The sequence below is a fragment of the Mobula birostris genome, unplaced genomic scaffold, assembly GCF_030028105.1.
Source record: "Mobula birostris isolate sMobBir1 unplaced genomic scaffold, sMobBir1.hap1 scaffold_490, whole genome shotgun sequence".
Classification (NCBI taxonomy): domain Eukaryota; kingdom Metazoa; phylum Chordata; class Chondrichthyes; order Myliobatiformes; family Myliobatidae; genus Mobula; species Mobula birostris.
In genome coordinates this window covers 235131-248481 of record NW_027278032.1, presented here as the reverse complement: position 1 = coordinate 248481, position 13351 = coordinate 235131, and the positions used below count along the sequence as shown (strand labels likewise).

The window sequence follows — 13351 nt, the reverse complement described above, 5'->3', positions numbered from 1 at the left end:
TTAGTGAGGGGACTGACACAGGGCTGTGGGGAGAGAGTGGGACAGTGGGATTAGTTTGGGGACTGACACGGGGCTGTGGGGAGAGAGTGGGACAGTGGGATTAGTGTGGAACCTGATACAAGACTGTGGGAGCGAGTGGGACAGTGGGATTAGTGTGGGGACTGACACAAGGCTGTGGGGAGAGAGTGGGGCGGTGGGATTAGTTTGGGGACTGACACAGGACTGTGGGGAGAGAGTGGGACAGTGGGATTAGTGTGGGGACTGACACAGGGCTGTGGGGAGAGAGTGGGACAGTGGGATGAGTGTGAGACTGACACAGGGCTGTGGGGAGAGGGTGGGACAGTGGGATTAGTGTGAGACTGACACAGGGTTGTGGGGAGAGAATGGGACAGTGGGATTAGTTTGAGGATTGACACAGCACTGTGGGGAGAGTGTGGGACAGTGGGATTAGTATGAGACTTACACGGGGTTGTGGGGAGAGAATGGGACAGTGAGATTAGTTTGGGGATTGACACAGCACTGTGGGAAGAGAGTGGGACAGTGGGATTAGAGTGGGGACTGACACAGGGATGTGTGGAGAGAGTGGGACAGTGGGATTAGTGTGGGGACTGACACAGGGCTGTGTGGAGAGAGTGGGACAGTGGGATTAGTGTGGGGACTGACGCAGTGTTGTGGGGAGACACTTAGATTACTTAGATGCAGAGCTCTGCAGAGAGGGGGCCAGTGGCACGTTAAGGCAACACTCCTGTAAAGAATATGAAGGTGCACAGGGGAGATAGTGTACTGGGCAGGGGGGATGTAACCTCACCTTCTGGATCCTCGCTGTCGAGGCTGGGTGCGGGTCCCCATATCCGAACGGTTCCATCGTCAGAGGCGCTTGCCAGCATGGAGGGGATCTGCGGGTTCCAGCTCACACAGTTGACCGTACGTGTGTGGCCCGTCAGCTCAGCTACTGGAAGCTCACTCTTTCTGTGCCAGATGTAGACTTTGTGGTCTGGAAATTCAGCAAAATTAGTTTCAAATCAAACTGAGGCAAGAGGCACAAAGTGAGAAACATCCTGCATTTGTTTCTCTGCTGACAGGTTATTTTTCCTGCTGGAAGTCAGAAAAAGCTGTGCACAGAAAGATCGCACAAAACACCCATATGGCAGGACCATGAGGTATCGGTGCAGAATGACGCCACTCAGCCCAGAGTATCCTCTACCATTCAATTAGAAGACGAGGAGCAATTTCTTCAGCCACAGAGTGCCGAGTCTGCGGAATTCATTGGCACAAGTGGCCGTGGAGGCCAAGTTGTCATATGTATTTAAGGGTGAGGTGGATAGATTCTAGATTGGTCAGGGCATGAAGAGATACAGACAGAAGGCAAGAGATTGGGCCGGTAAGGGAAAATGGATCAGCCATGATGAAATGGCCGATGTTCCTATATCTTAAGGTCTTATAAGACACAGGAGCAGAATAAGGCCACTTGGCCCATCAAGTCTGCTCCGCTATTCCATCGTGGATGATTTATTATCCCTGCCTTCTCCCTGTAACTCTGCTGTTAGTAAGTTCGAAAGTTCAAAGTGTTGGTCTCCACTGTTGTCTGTGGCAACGAACTCCAGATTCGCCACTCTCTGACTGAAGGGATACCTCCTCATCTGTTCTGAAAGGACGCCCCTCTATACTGAGGTTGTGCCCTCGGACCTGGACTCTCATAGCAACGGAGTTGATCTCCCACCTCCGTTCTGTGTCGGTCTCAGAGCAACGACCAAATCAACTGCTTTCAGCACGTCAATGATGGAGAAAGCCCAGGTCAGGCTTCACGTGAAAAAACTGCAGGCAGTTCCGGTTGCCCTTTCCAGTTACAGGAAGGAGGTGGGGACTTCGGAGAAGTTTGTCGGGAGGTTGACTGGATCAGAGTACAAGTTGCAAGGGCCACCTAGCACTGTGCCCCCTTCCAGCTCTGCTTCCCTCCCTGATGAGCTCAATTACTTCTACGCTCGCTTTGACTAACAGAACAAGGAGGCCACCCTCAAAGCGGATCTCCCACCTGGTGAACTGCCTCTCTCACTTTCCACCTCCGACGTTTGCTCCACCCTGAGCAGGGTGGATGTATGGAAGGCAGCTGGTCCGGATGGAATACCTGGCCGTGTGCTCAGTATCTGTGCAGGGCAGTTCGCCGGGGTCTTCACGGACATTTTTAATCTGTCCCTGGCCCAGGCAATTGTCTCCACAAGCTTCAAGATCGCCACCGTCATGTCTGTGCCGAAGCATTCCACTGCCACGGGACTGAATGACTTGCGTCCAGTTGCACTCACCCCCTTCATTGCAAAGTGCTTTGAGAGACTAGTTTAATCACATCTAAAATCCTGTCTGCCCACTACCCTAGACCCCCATTAATTTGCTTATCGCACCAACAAGTCAGCAGAGGACGCCATCTCCACGGCACTTCACTCTGCCCTGATCCAACTGGACAGCCCCAACTCTTACGTCAGAATACTGTTCATTGACTTTAGTTTGGCATTCAATACTGTGATCCCCTCCAAGCTGATCGCCAAACTTCGCCATCTTGGTATCTGCGTATCCCTCTGCAATTGGACCTTGGACTTTCTGACTAACAGACCCCAATCACTTAAGTTAGACAATCTCTCTCCTCCACTCTCACCCTGAACACCGGCGTGCCTCAGGGCTGTGTGCTGAGCCCTCTTCTGTTACTCCCTTTTCACCTATGACTGCGTTCCTGTACATGGTTCTAACTCCAGAATTAAGTTCGCAGACGACACCACAGTGGTCGGCCTGATCAGAGGGGAAGACGAGATGGCCTACAGGGACGAAGTCCAGCACCTGGCCGTGTGGTGTGCCGACAACAACCTGGCCCTTAACACCCAGAAGACCAAGGAGATCATTGTGGACTTCAGGCATGCTAGGAGCCACACTCACATCCCCATCTACATCAACGGAGCTGTAAGGAGCGTGTATCAAGCTTCAAATTCCTTGGTGTCCACATTTCCGAGGATCTCACCTGGTCCCTGAACTTCTCCATCCTAATCAAAAAGGCGCAACAGCGCCTTTATTTCCTGCAGAGCATCAAGAAAGCTCACCTGTGTCCCAGGATACTGACGGACTTTTTACCGCTGTACCATTGAGAGCGTACTCACCAACTGCATCTCAGTGTGGTATGGCAATTGTCCCGTATCGGACCGCAAAGCGCTCCAGCATGTCATGAAACTGCCCAGCAGATTATCGGCACCCAATTGCCCACCATTGAGAACATCTACCATAAACGCTGCCTGGGCAGGGCGAAAAAGCATTATCAAGGATGCATCTCACCCCTATCCATGGACTTTTTACTCTCCTCCCGTCCAGTAGGCGCTACAGGAGCCTCCGCTCCCGCACCAACAGGCACAGAAGAAGAGTTTCTTCCCTGAGGCTGTGACCCTGCAAAACCTCACATCACAGCGCTAAGTAGTATCGCACCCATATTGTACTGTCTCAGTACTTTCATATTTGTGTGCTGTAGCACTTATTTTTTTATTCGCAGTTATTTTGTAAATAATACTATGATGTGAATGCGGCGTTTCGATTGACAGGTAGTGTGTGAAGAATGGAGGGATGTTGATCACGAGCAGGCAGAAGGCATTGGTTTGATTTTGGACAGCAGAGACATTGTGGACTGAAAGACCAGCCCCTGTACGAAGGTGCTAAGGGGCCCAGGTCTGATCATGTACATTTTTCTCCCAGTACTGGTGCTAGGGCCCAGCCTCAGGAACAGTGCTCAATCTTCAGATTCAGGGGCAAGGGAGAACAATCTCGTAGAAGGAAACAGATTGTTTTGCCGATCACAGATGTTTTTGACTTCTGACATAGCTGAGCATTATCCACTAATTTTAATTCTGATTCCTATTTCCATTCTGACATGTCAGTCCATGGCCCCCTCTATGAGGAACGCCTGGCAGCTCTTGGGCTGTATCCCCTGGAGTTCAGTCGAATGGGGGGGGACCTCATAGAAACATTCCGAATATTAAAAGGCCTGAACAGATTAGATATGGCAAAGTTATTTCCCATGGTAGGGGAGTCCAGGATAAGAGGGCACAACTTCAGGATTGAAGGATGTCCTTTTAGAACAGAGATGCGGAGAAATTACTTTAGTCAGAGGGTGGTAAATCTGAGGAATTTGTTGCCACAAATGACTGTGGAGGCCAAGTCATTGGGTGCATTTAAGGCAGAGAAAGATAGGTTCTTGATTAGCCAGGGCAACAAAGGGAGTGGGGAGAAAGCAGGGGAGTGGGGATGACTGGAAGAATTGGATCAGCCCATAGTTGAGTGGCGGAGCAGGCTCGATGGGCCGAATGGCCTACTTCGGCCCCCCCCCACCCCCGGCTTATCTGCTGGTGATTTGGACGAGCGGCATCTCGTGTTCTGCCTAGGCAGCCTCTGACCTGACAGAATGAATATCAGTTTCTCCAACTTCAACTTTCAGCTTTGGTCTGAACAACAACTGAACCTCTTGACCATGTCTGCCTGCTTTTATGCATTGAGTCTGATTAGCTATTCACATTAACGAGCAGGGTGTACAGGCGTACCCAATAGTGCGGCCTGTGTGTGTGTGTGTGTGTGTGTGTGTGTGTGTGCATCTCTGTGTGTGTGTGTTTCTGTTTCTATGTGTCTGTGTATGTGTGTGTGTGTGTGTGTGTGTGTGTGTGTGTGTGTGTGTGTGTGTGTGTCTGTGTCTGTGTGTGTGTGTGTGTGTGTGTGTGTGTGTGTGTCTGTCTGTGTGTCTGTCTGTCTGTGTGTGTGTGTCTGTCTGTGTGTGTGTGTCTGTCTGTGTGTGTGTGTATGTGTGTGTGTCTGTGTGTGTGTGTGTGTGTGTGTGTGTGTGTGTGTGTGTGTGTGTGTGTGTGTGCGCGCTCGCGCTGCGCGCGCATATACACACACACACTCGGTGGGTCGGGGCAGCATCAGCGGAGAGGAATGAACAGTTAACCCTTCAGCAGCTTAGGAAGGGAAGGAAAGGGAATTGCTCGGGTCACTCACCTTCACTGCCACTGGCTATGAAATCCTCACTCGTGCCGCCGAGGCAGGAGTGAATGGTATAAAAACCTTGGGTGACGCCCTGGTACTTCTGCAGTAAAACCCGATCCTGCAGATCCCAGAGATGAACCCCCTGCGGAAGAGAAAGGGACTTGAGAGGCAGAGAGCTGGAATGTCCAAAGGACTGCACCCCAGGTGTCCACAACCTCTCCCCAGACACCTCAGATAGGGGAAGAGCTGGGAGAAAAAAGCCGTGGACATGTCAACCACCCCCCCCCCCCCCACCGCCCCGCCCCCGGACACCTCAGGTAGGGGAGGAGCTGGGAGAAAAAAGCAGTGGACATATCACCCCCCCCCCCCCCCCCGCCACCGCCCCCGCCCCAGACACCTCAGGTAGGGGAGGAGCTGGGAGAAAAAGCAGTGGACATATCACCCCCCCCCCCCCCGCCACCGCCCCCGCCCCAGACACCTCAGGTAGGGGAGGAGCTGGGAGAAAAAGCAGTGGGCATATCACCCCCCCCCCACCCCCCCCACCGCCCCGCCCCCAGACACCTCAGGTAGGGGAGGAGCTGGGAGAAAAAGCCGTGGACATATCAACCTCCCCCCCCCACCGCCCCCGCCCCAGACACCTCAGGTAGGGGAAGGAGCTGGGAGAAAAAGCAGTGGACATATCAACCCCTCCCCCACCGCCCCACCCCAGACACCTCAGGTAGGGGAGCAGCTGGGAGAAAAATCAGTGGACATATCAACCGCCCCCCCCCCCCAGACACCTCAGGTAGGGGAGGAGCTGGGAGAAAAAGCAGTGGACATATCAACCCCCCACCCCCCACCGCCCCACCCCAGACACCTCAGGTAGGGGAGCAGCTGGGAGAAAAAGCAGTGGACATATCAACCGCGCCCCCCCCCCCCCACACACACAGACACCTCAGGTAGGGGAGGAGTTGGGAGAAAAGGCAGTGGACATATCGACGCGGAAGGTGTGGAGTGGCTCACCTGAGTGGCGACGTTGAGCAAGGCCAGCCGGCCGTTTCTGGAGACGGTGAACGACATGATAGGGTGGTCTTCCTGCACACTGGAAGGAGAGGAGATGGTAAGCACAACACAACACTCCGGGGGAGGGGGGCATCCCACGAGGCAAGTCTACCCGAGGGGGAACGGGGAGTTCATTAGATCCAGCAACTTAGTTTCAGCAGTTTATCACTCCGCACCCTTCTGACATCCCCGAGCCCATTTAACCCTGCAGACACCCTCTCTCGGCGCGGGACCTGCTGGGGACAAGGGTATTAGACCACAAGATATAGGAGTAGAACCAGGCCATTCGGCCCATCGAGCCATTCCATCATCCCTCTCAACCCCGGTCTCCTGCCTTCTTCCCACAGTCCGGTTAGCAGATTAATTGGCATTACTGCGCTGTATCTCTAAATAAAACAAACATCCTCCTCCTAATCTCGAATGAAGGGCAGCCCAGTCAACCCCTCATATGACTGTCCTGCCCCTCTATAAACATCCTCCAAGAACAGCAGAACTACACATACTACTCCGTTTAGTCTCGTCATACTGTGAGGCGTTCAGGGTCGAGCACGGACGCTGCGTCCCAGCTCTCTGCGTGACACGTAACCCAGGGCAGTACGACTTGTCGAGCAAGCTGTTGACCATGTAGTAGGCTCTCCCTCTACAAAAGAGACTGATACAGCTGGGCACCAGTGGCTTTGCAGGAATTGCCAGCCAGTGTAGGGCTACCTTACGGACCCCAGCTCCAGATTTTTCCCCTGGGGTTTACTCCCAAAGCCTTCCCCATGAGTGGGGACAGCCGCAAGGCAGTGGAGGTTTGAGATCAGAGTTTTCCTTTTCCTAGATGAGCTGCCAACCATGCTGATGAACCCCATCTGCCCAGAGGCCTTTGCCCCTTTCTCCTGCCAGTAGAAACGGTTTCCACCGGGCTTTGTAGTCAAGTCACACGTGAAAGCCAGGAGCTGGACTGGGGGTCAGAGGCTATTTGAGACGCACGCCATTGGGAGCATTTGCCACCTTAGCTGCTTGCTTTGGTGACTCTGTGTGTAAGCACCCCAGCTTTCTGAATATCAGCACTTTCCAATCCAGTTCTATTTCAATAATAGTCTTGCCTGGTCGTATCACAGCAAAGTAGAGAATTTCACAGTTATCTTTGATCTCCAGCTGCTGTGAATTTGATCACTCACTCATCTTCAGAGTCAGACAGTACTCTGCAAAAGACCACACTATACAGCGGGGCAGCGGATTGAGCGGTAGCAGAGTGTAGGACTTTGGCTTCAATGGGCTTCGGCGGTAAATGGGAAGAGGCGAGAGCAAAGCACCAACTCTTCCCCCCCCCCCCCCCCACTTTTGCGAATCGGCCCCGACAGACAGGAACTGCAGGGCTCTTACAGCTAACGGTTTAAAAAGTTCGTCTGTTTGGCGAGGTAAGTGGGTGAGTAGACTTATTTTTCCTGTTTCATTCCTGTAGAATTAGGTAGCGTGCCTGCAGGGTTGGTGCTTTGTTCAGGGGTGTCAGATGTGGGAATCCTGGGAGACCTCCAGCCTCATTGATGGCCACATCTGCGCCAGGTGCACCGAGTTGCAGCTCCTCAGAGACTGTGTTAGGGATCTGGAGTTGCAGCTTGATGAGCTACTACTTATCAGGGAAAGTGAAGAGGTGATAGACAGGAGCTACAGGGGAGGTAGTCATCCCTGGGCTACAGGGGTCAGAAAACTGGGTCACTGTCAAGAGAGGGAAGGGAAATGCCCGGATAGTGGAGAGCACCCCTGTGGCTGTCCCCCTCAGCAACAAATATCTTGTTCTGGATGCTGTTTGAGGGGGATGACCTGACAGGGGACACCCACGGTGACCAGGTCTCTGGCACTGAGCCTGGCGCTGTTGTGTCGGAGAGAAGAAGGGAGAAGAGGAATGCGGTAGTCATAGGGGATTCCATAGTCAGGGGCACGGTTTTGTGAGCCTGATAGGGATACCCGTATGGTGTGTTGCCTCCCAGGTGCCAGGGTACGGGATGTCTCGGATTGGGTCAAGAATATTCTGAAGGGGGAGGGTGAACAGCCAGTTCTCTTGGTACATGTTGGTACCAATGAAATAGATAGGAGAAGGGAGGAGGTCCTGAAGAGAGATTTCCAGGAGTTAGGAAGGAAGCTGAGAAGCAGGACCTCCAGGGTAGTAATCTCGGGATTGCTACCTGTGCCACATGCTAGCGAGGGCAAGAATAGTAGGATCAGGCAGATGAATGTGTGGCTGAGAGACTGGTGCAGGGGGCAGGGCTTCAGATTCTTGGATAATTGGGATCTCTTCTGGGGGAAGTATGACCTGTTCAAATTGTACAGGTTACACCTGAACCCAAAGGGGACCAATATTCTGGCGGGAAAGTTTAATAGAGCTGTTAGGGAGGGTTTAAACTAATTTGGGCAGGGGATGGGAACCGGAATAATAGAGTGGAGGAAGGGGAAAACAGGAATAAATCTAAGATAGTGAGCAGTAAAGATGTCAGGATAGACAGGCAGGTGATGGGGCAAATTTGTAGCCTTTGGGATGAGTTGCAGTGCAATAAAGTTGCAGTGAAATCAAAGTGAAAAGTATCAAATACTGGTCTTAAGGTGTTATACTTAAATGCACACAGCATAAGGAATAACGTGGATGATCTTGTCGTACAGCTACAGATTGGCAGGTATGATATTGTGGCCATCACTGAGACATGGCTAAAGGATGCATGTCTCTGGGAGCTGAGCGTCCAAGGATACACAGTGTATCGGAAGGATAGGAAGGTAGGCAGAGGGGGAGGTGTGGCCTTATTGGTAGGAAATGATAATAAATCATTAGAAAGAGGTGATACAGGATCGGAAGGTGCAGAAGCTTTATGGGTTGAGCTAAGGAATAGCAGGGGTAAAAGGACCCTGATGGCAGTTATTTATAGGCCTCCAAACAGCTGCAGTGATGTGGACTACAAATTATAACAGGAAATAGAAAAGGCTTGTCAGAAGGGCAGTGTTATGATAATTGTGGGGGATTTTAACATGCGAGTGGATTGGGAAAATCAGGTCGGCACTGGATCTCAAGAGAGAGAATTTGTAGAATGTCTGCGAGATGGCTTTTTAGAACAGCTTGCTGTTGAGCCCACTAGGGGATCGTCTGTACTGGATTGGGTATTGTGTAATGAACTGGAGGTGATTAGAGAGATTGAGGTGAAGGAACCCTTAGGACGCAGTGATCATAACATGATTGAGTTCACTGTGAAATTAGAAAAAGAGAAGCCAAAATCTGATGTGTCGGTGTTTCAGTGGAGTAAAGGAAATTACAGTGGCATGAGGGGAACTGGCCAGAGTTGACTGCAAAGGGACACTGGTGGGAAGGACGGCAGAGCAGCAGTGGCTGGAGTTTATGCGAGAAGTGAGGAAGATGCAAGACAGGTATATTCCAAAACAGAAGAAATTTTCGAGCGGAAAAAGGATGCAACCGTGGCTGACAAGAGAAGTCAAAGCCAAAGTTAAAGCAAAGGAGAGGGCATACAAGGAAGCAAAAATTAGTGGGAAGAGAGAGGATTGGGAAGTTTTTAAAACCTTACGAAAGGAAACCAAGAAGGTCATTAAGAGAGAAAACATTAACTATGAAAGGAAGCTAGCAAATAATATCAAAGAGGATACTAAAAGCTTTTTCAAGTATGTAAAGAGTAAAAGACAGGTGAGAGTAGATATAGGACCGATAGAAAATGATACCGGAGAAATTGTAATGGGAGATAAGGAGATGGCAGAGGAACTGAACGAGTACTTTGCATCAGTCTTCACTGAGGAAGACATCAGCAGTATACCGGACACTCAAGGGTGGCAGGGAAGAGAAGTGTGCGCAGTCACAATTACGACAGAGAAAGTACTCAGGAAGCTGAACAGTCTAAAGGTAGATAAATCTCCCGGACCAGATGGAATGCACCCTCGTGTTCTGAAGGAAGTAGCTGTGGAGATTGCGGAGGCATTAGCGATGATCTTTCAAAAGTCGATAGATTCTGGCATGGTTCCGAAGGACTGGAAGATTGCAAATGTCACTCTGCTATTTAAGAAGGGGGCAAGGAAGCAAAAAGGAAATTATAGACCTGTTAGCTTGACATCGGTGGTTGGGAAGTTGTTGGGAGTCGATTGTCAAGGATGAGGTTACAGAGAACCTGGAGGCATATGACAAGACAGGCAGAACTCAGCATGGATTCCTTAAAGGAAAATCCTGCCTGACAAACCTATTACAATTTTTTGAGGAAATTACCAGTAGGCTAGACAAGGGAGTTGCAGTGGATGTTGTATATTTGGATTTTCAGAAGGCCTTTGACAAGGTGCCACACATGAGGCTGCTTAACAAGATAAGAGCCCATGGAATTACGGGAAAGTTACATACGTGGATAGGGCGTTGGCTGATTGGCAGGAAACAGAAAGTGTGAATAAAGGGATCCTATTCTGGTTGGCTGCTGGTTACCAGTGGGGTTCCACAGGGGTCCGTGTTGGGGCCGCTTCTTTTTACATTGTACATCAACAATTTTGATTATGGAATAGATGGCTTTGTGGCTAAGTTTGCTGACGATACGAAGATAGGTGGAGGGGGCTGGTAGTGCCGAGGAAACGGAGAGTCTGCAGGGAGACTTGGATAGATTGGAAGAATGGGCAGAGAAGTGGCAAATGAAATACAATGTTGGAAAGTGTATGGTTATGCACTTTGGTAGAAGAAATAAACGGGCAGACTATTATTTAAATGGGGAAAGAATTCAAAGTTCTGAGATGCAACGGGACTTGGGAGTCCTCGTACAGGATATCCTCAAGGTTAACCTCCGGTCGAGTCGGTGGTGAAGAAGGTGAATGCATTCATTTCTAGAGGAATAGAGTATAGGAGCAGGGATGTGATGTTGACGCTCTATAAGGCGCTGGTGAGATCTCACTTCGAGTACTGTGGGCAGTTTTGGTCTCCTTATTTAAGAAAGGATGTGCTGACGTTGGAGAGGGTACAGAGAAGATTCACTAGAATGATTCCGGGAATGAGAGGGTTAACATATGAGGAACGTTTGTCTGCTCTTGGACTGTATTCCTTGGAGTTTAGAAGAATGAGGGGAGACCTCATAGAAACATTTCGAATGTTGAAAGGCATGGACAGAGTGGATGTGGCAAAGTTGTTTCCCATGATGGGGGAGTCTAGTACGAGAGGGCATGACTTAAGGATTGAAGGGCACCCATTCAGAACAGAAATGCGAAGAAGTTTTTTTAGTCGGAGTGTGGTGAATCTATGGAATTTGTTGCCACGGGCAGCAGTGGAGGCCAAGTCATTGGGTGTATTTAAGGCAGAGATTGATAGGTATCTGAGTAGCCAGGGCATCAAAGGTTACGGTGAGAAGGCGGGGGAGTGGGACTAAACGGGAGAATGGATCAGCTCATGATAAAATGGCGGAGCAGACTCGATGGGTCGAATGGCCGACTTCTGCTCCTTTGTCTTATGGTCTTATAAAAGTCTCAGGCACATATAGGGTGTCTACGACGTTTACACAGGACTGTAGTAATTTTATGTATTGCACTGTACAGCTGCCACAAAAAAAACAAATTTCATGACATACGTGAGTGATGATAAACCGAATTCTGATCTGGGTCTCTATTGTGGACTGAGAGTGGGAAGGGGGCAGGGAGAGGGGAATCATGGTTGGGAAAAGGGGAAGGGAGAGGGGAGGGAGCGGGAAGCACCAGAGAGACATTCTGTAATGATCAATAAACCAATTGTTTGGAATCAAATGACCTTGCCTGGTGTCTCAGGGCTGAGTGTGTCTGTACCCACCCCGGACACTCCTTCTCTGCCCCCTGTCTCACACCCCTCCCACGGCACCCCACCCTCGCCATTCCCCACATCCTTTGCTCCCGCGGTCTGACACCTAAGCAGCAGCCGCTCACATGTTGCGGTCGGTGAGCTCCTCGAAGTTGTAGCCCCGTATCCGCTGGTGGGTGTCAGATGCCAGAATGGTCTTGCCGTCGTTGAGGCACCACAGGCACTGCACGCGCACGCCCTCCCACGAGTCCAGCACGTTGCCGTCCAGGTCCTGCCCAGGGTCGAGGAGGAGCAGAGATGGTCAGTGTCACGGAGACTGGGACCCTGTTGACCCTCAGCATTGAATCCCTCCACCCCCAGCATCCAGGCAACGCCGGCCGGCCATGATTCCAGCCCTCCCCAACTCTCCAAACGTCCAGCTGGTGGGGGTAGTGAAAAGAAATATGTGATGGGGGCAAGAAATACAGGGCGGGGGCAGAGGGCAAGAGGAGGAGGAGGTGAGGCAAGGGAGATTTCTGCTCCCACTGCTCCAGTGCCCCAGGATGTGCCAGCACCAGTGTCCGTCAGGCTCACATGGGAACATTTGTCCCTCCCCTCCACGTTCATCTTTTAACCCACGCCCCTTCCTCATGAGCCCTGCGACTCTCTACCCCAGGATCAGACCAGCAGCCTCTAGTGCGGAGAACGGAACCTCGCCAACTACCAGCACGATTCCTTGTCCCCAAAACTCCAACCCCCAAAGCAGATGGACTGAGAGGAGACGTGGGTGTCTGAGAGGAGGCACGGCTCGGGGTCCGAGGGGAGATGCGGAGCAAGGAACAGGGGCAAGCAGAGATGGGAGGGGGGAGATCCACTGCCACACCTTGTGTCAGAGAAGTCCACGCAGGCATCCTTTGCCCCCTCCCCACTTCCCTCACACGCCCATGCGTTCTGCCCTCAGGTACCATCAGCCTCTGCGTGAACTGGTGGACCCCCGAACTCCGGGACCGGGACATTGTTCTGTCCCCGAGATCCGTGCTCCCTCTTGCTTTGTCCGGCTCTCCCCCGCCCCCCCCAAGCCCATTTCCCACCCGGGTACTCACACACTGGTAGAACTGCCCTCGCTGCCCTCCGGTGACAAACCGCTTGCCGTCGGGGTTCCAGGCCGCGCACGTCAGGCTATCTTCGTGCGACTGACTCATCTTGGTCCTCAGCTCTCCCGTCTGCGGGAAGAACGGGATCGAGGGATTGGATAAGGAGGGACGGGCAGGCAACCCATCGATCCACAGCCACCCCCCACCCCAATCAACACTCCTATACTTGAGAACTTCCACCGGCCGAGCACTAGTGGCATCACAGCTAGCTGTGGTGGCAAAGACAGCTTTTGGTACATCGGTCTTCAGGGCATTGAGTCCAGGAGTTGGGATGTTATGGTGGAACTGGGGAGATTTGGTGTAGTGGTAATTACCACTAGATCAGTAATCCAGAGACCCAGTTGTACACTGGCGACATGAGTTCGAATCCCACCATGGCAGACGGTGAATTTGAATTCAATAA

At 51.6% G+C, this 13351-nt stretch overlaps 1 protein-coding gene across 2 annotated transcripts in view; it reads right to left on the bottom strand.

Moving 5' to 3' along the window:
* LOC140193275 (WD repeat-containing protein 26-like) overlaps positions 1-13351 on the bottom strand; it is a 214778-nt gene that overhangs the window by 96836 nt on the left and 104591 nt on the right. For both annotated transcript variants that reach the window (XM_072250646.1, XM_072250647.1), the window contains exons 9-13: positions 12898-13017; positions 11941-12086; positions 6007-6085; positions 5017-5146; positions 809-994 (exon numbers count right to left, since the gene is read on the bottom strand). In XM_072250646.1, coding sequence (XP_072106747.1) covers positions 809-994; positions 5017-5146; positions 6007-6085; positions 11941-12086; positions 12898-13017 — 661 coding nt within the window. The remainder of the gene's footprint in view (positions 1-808; positions 995-5016; positions 5147-6006; positions 6086-11940; positions 12087-12897; positions 13018-13351) is intronic.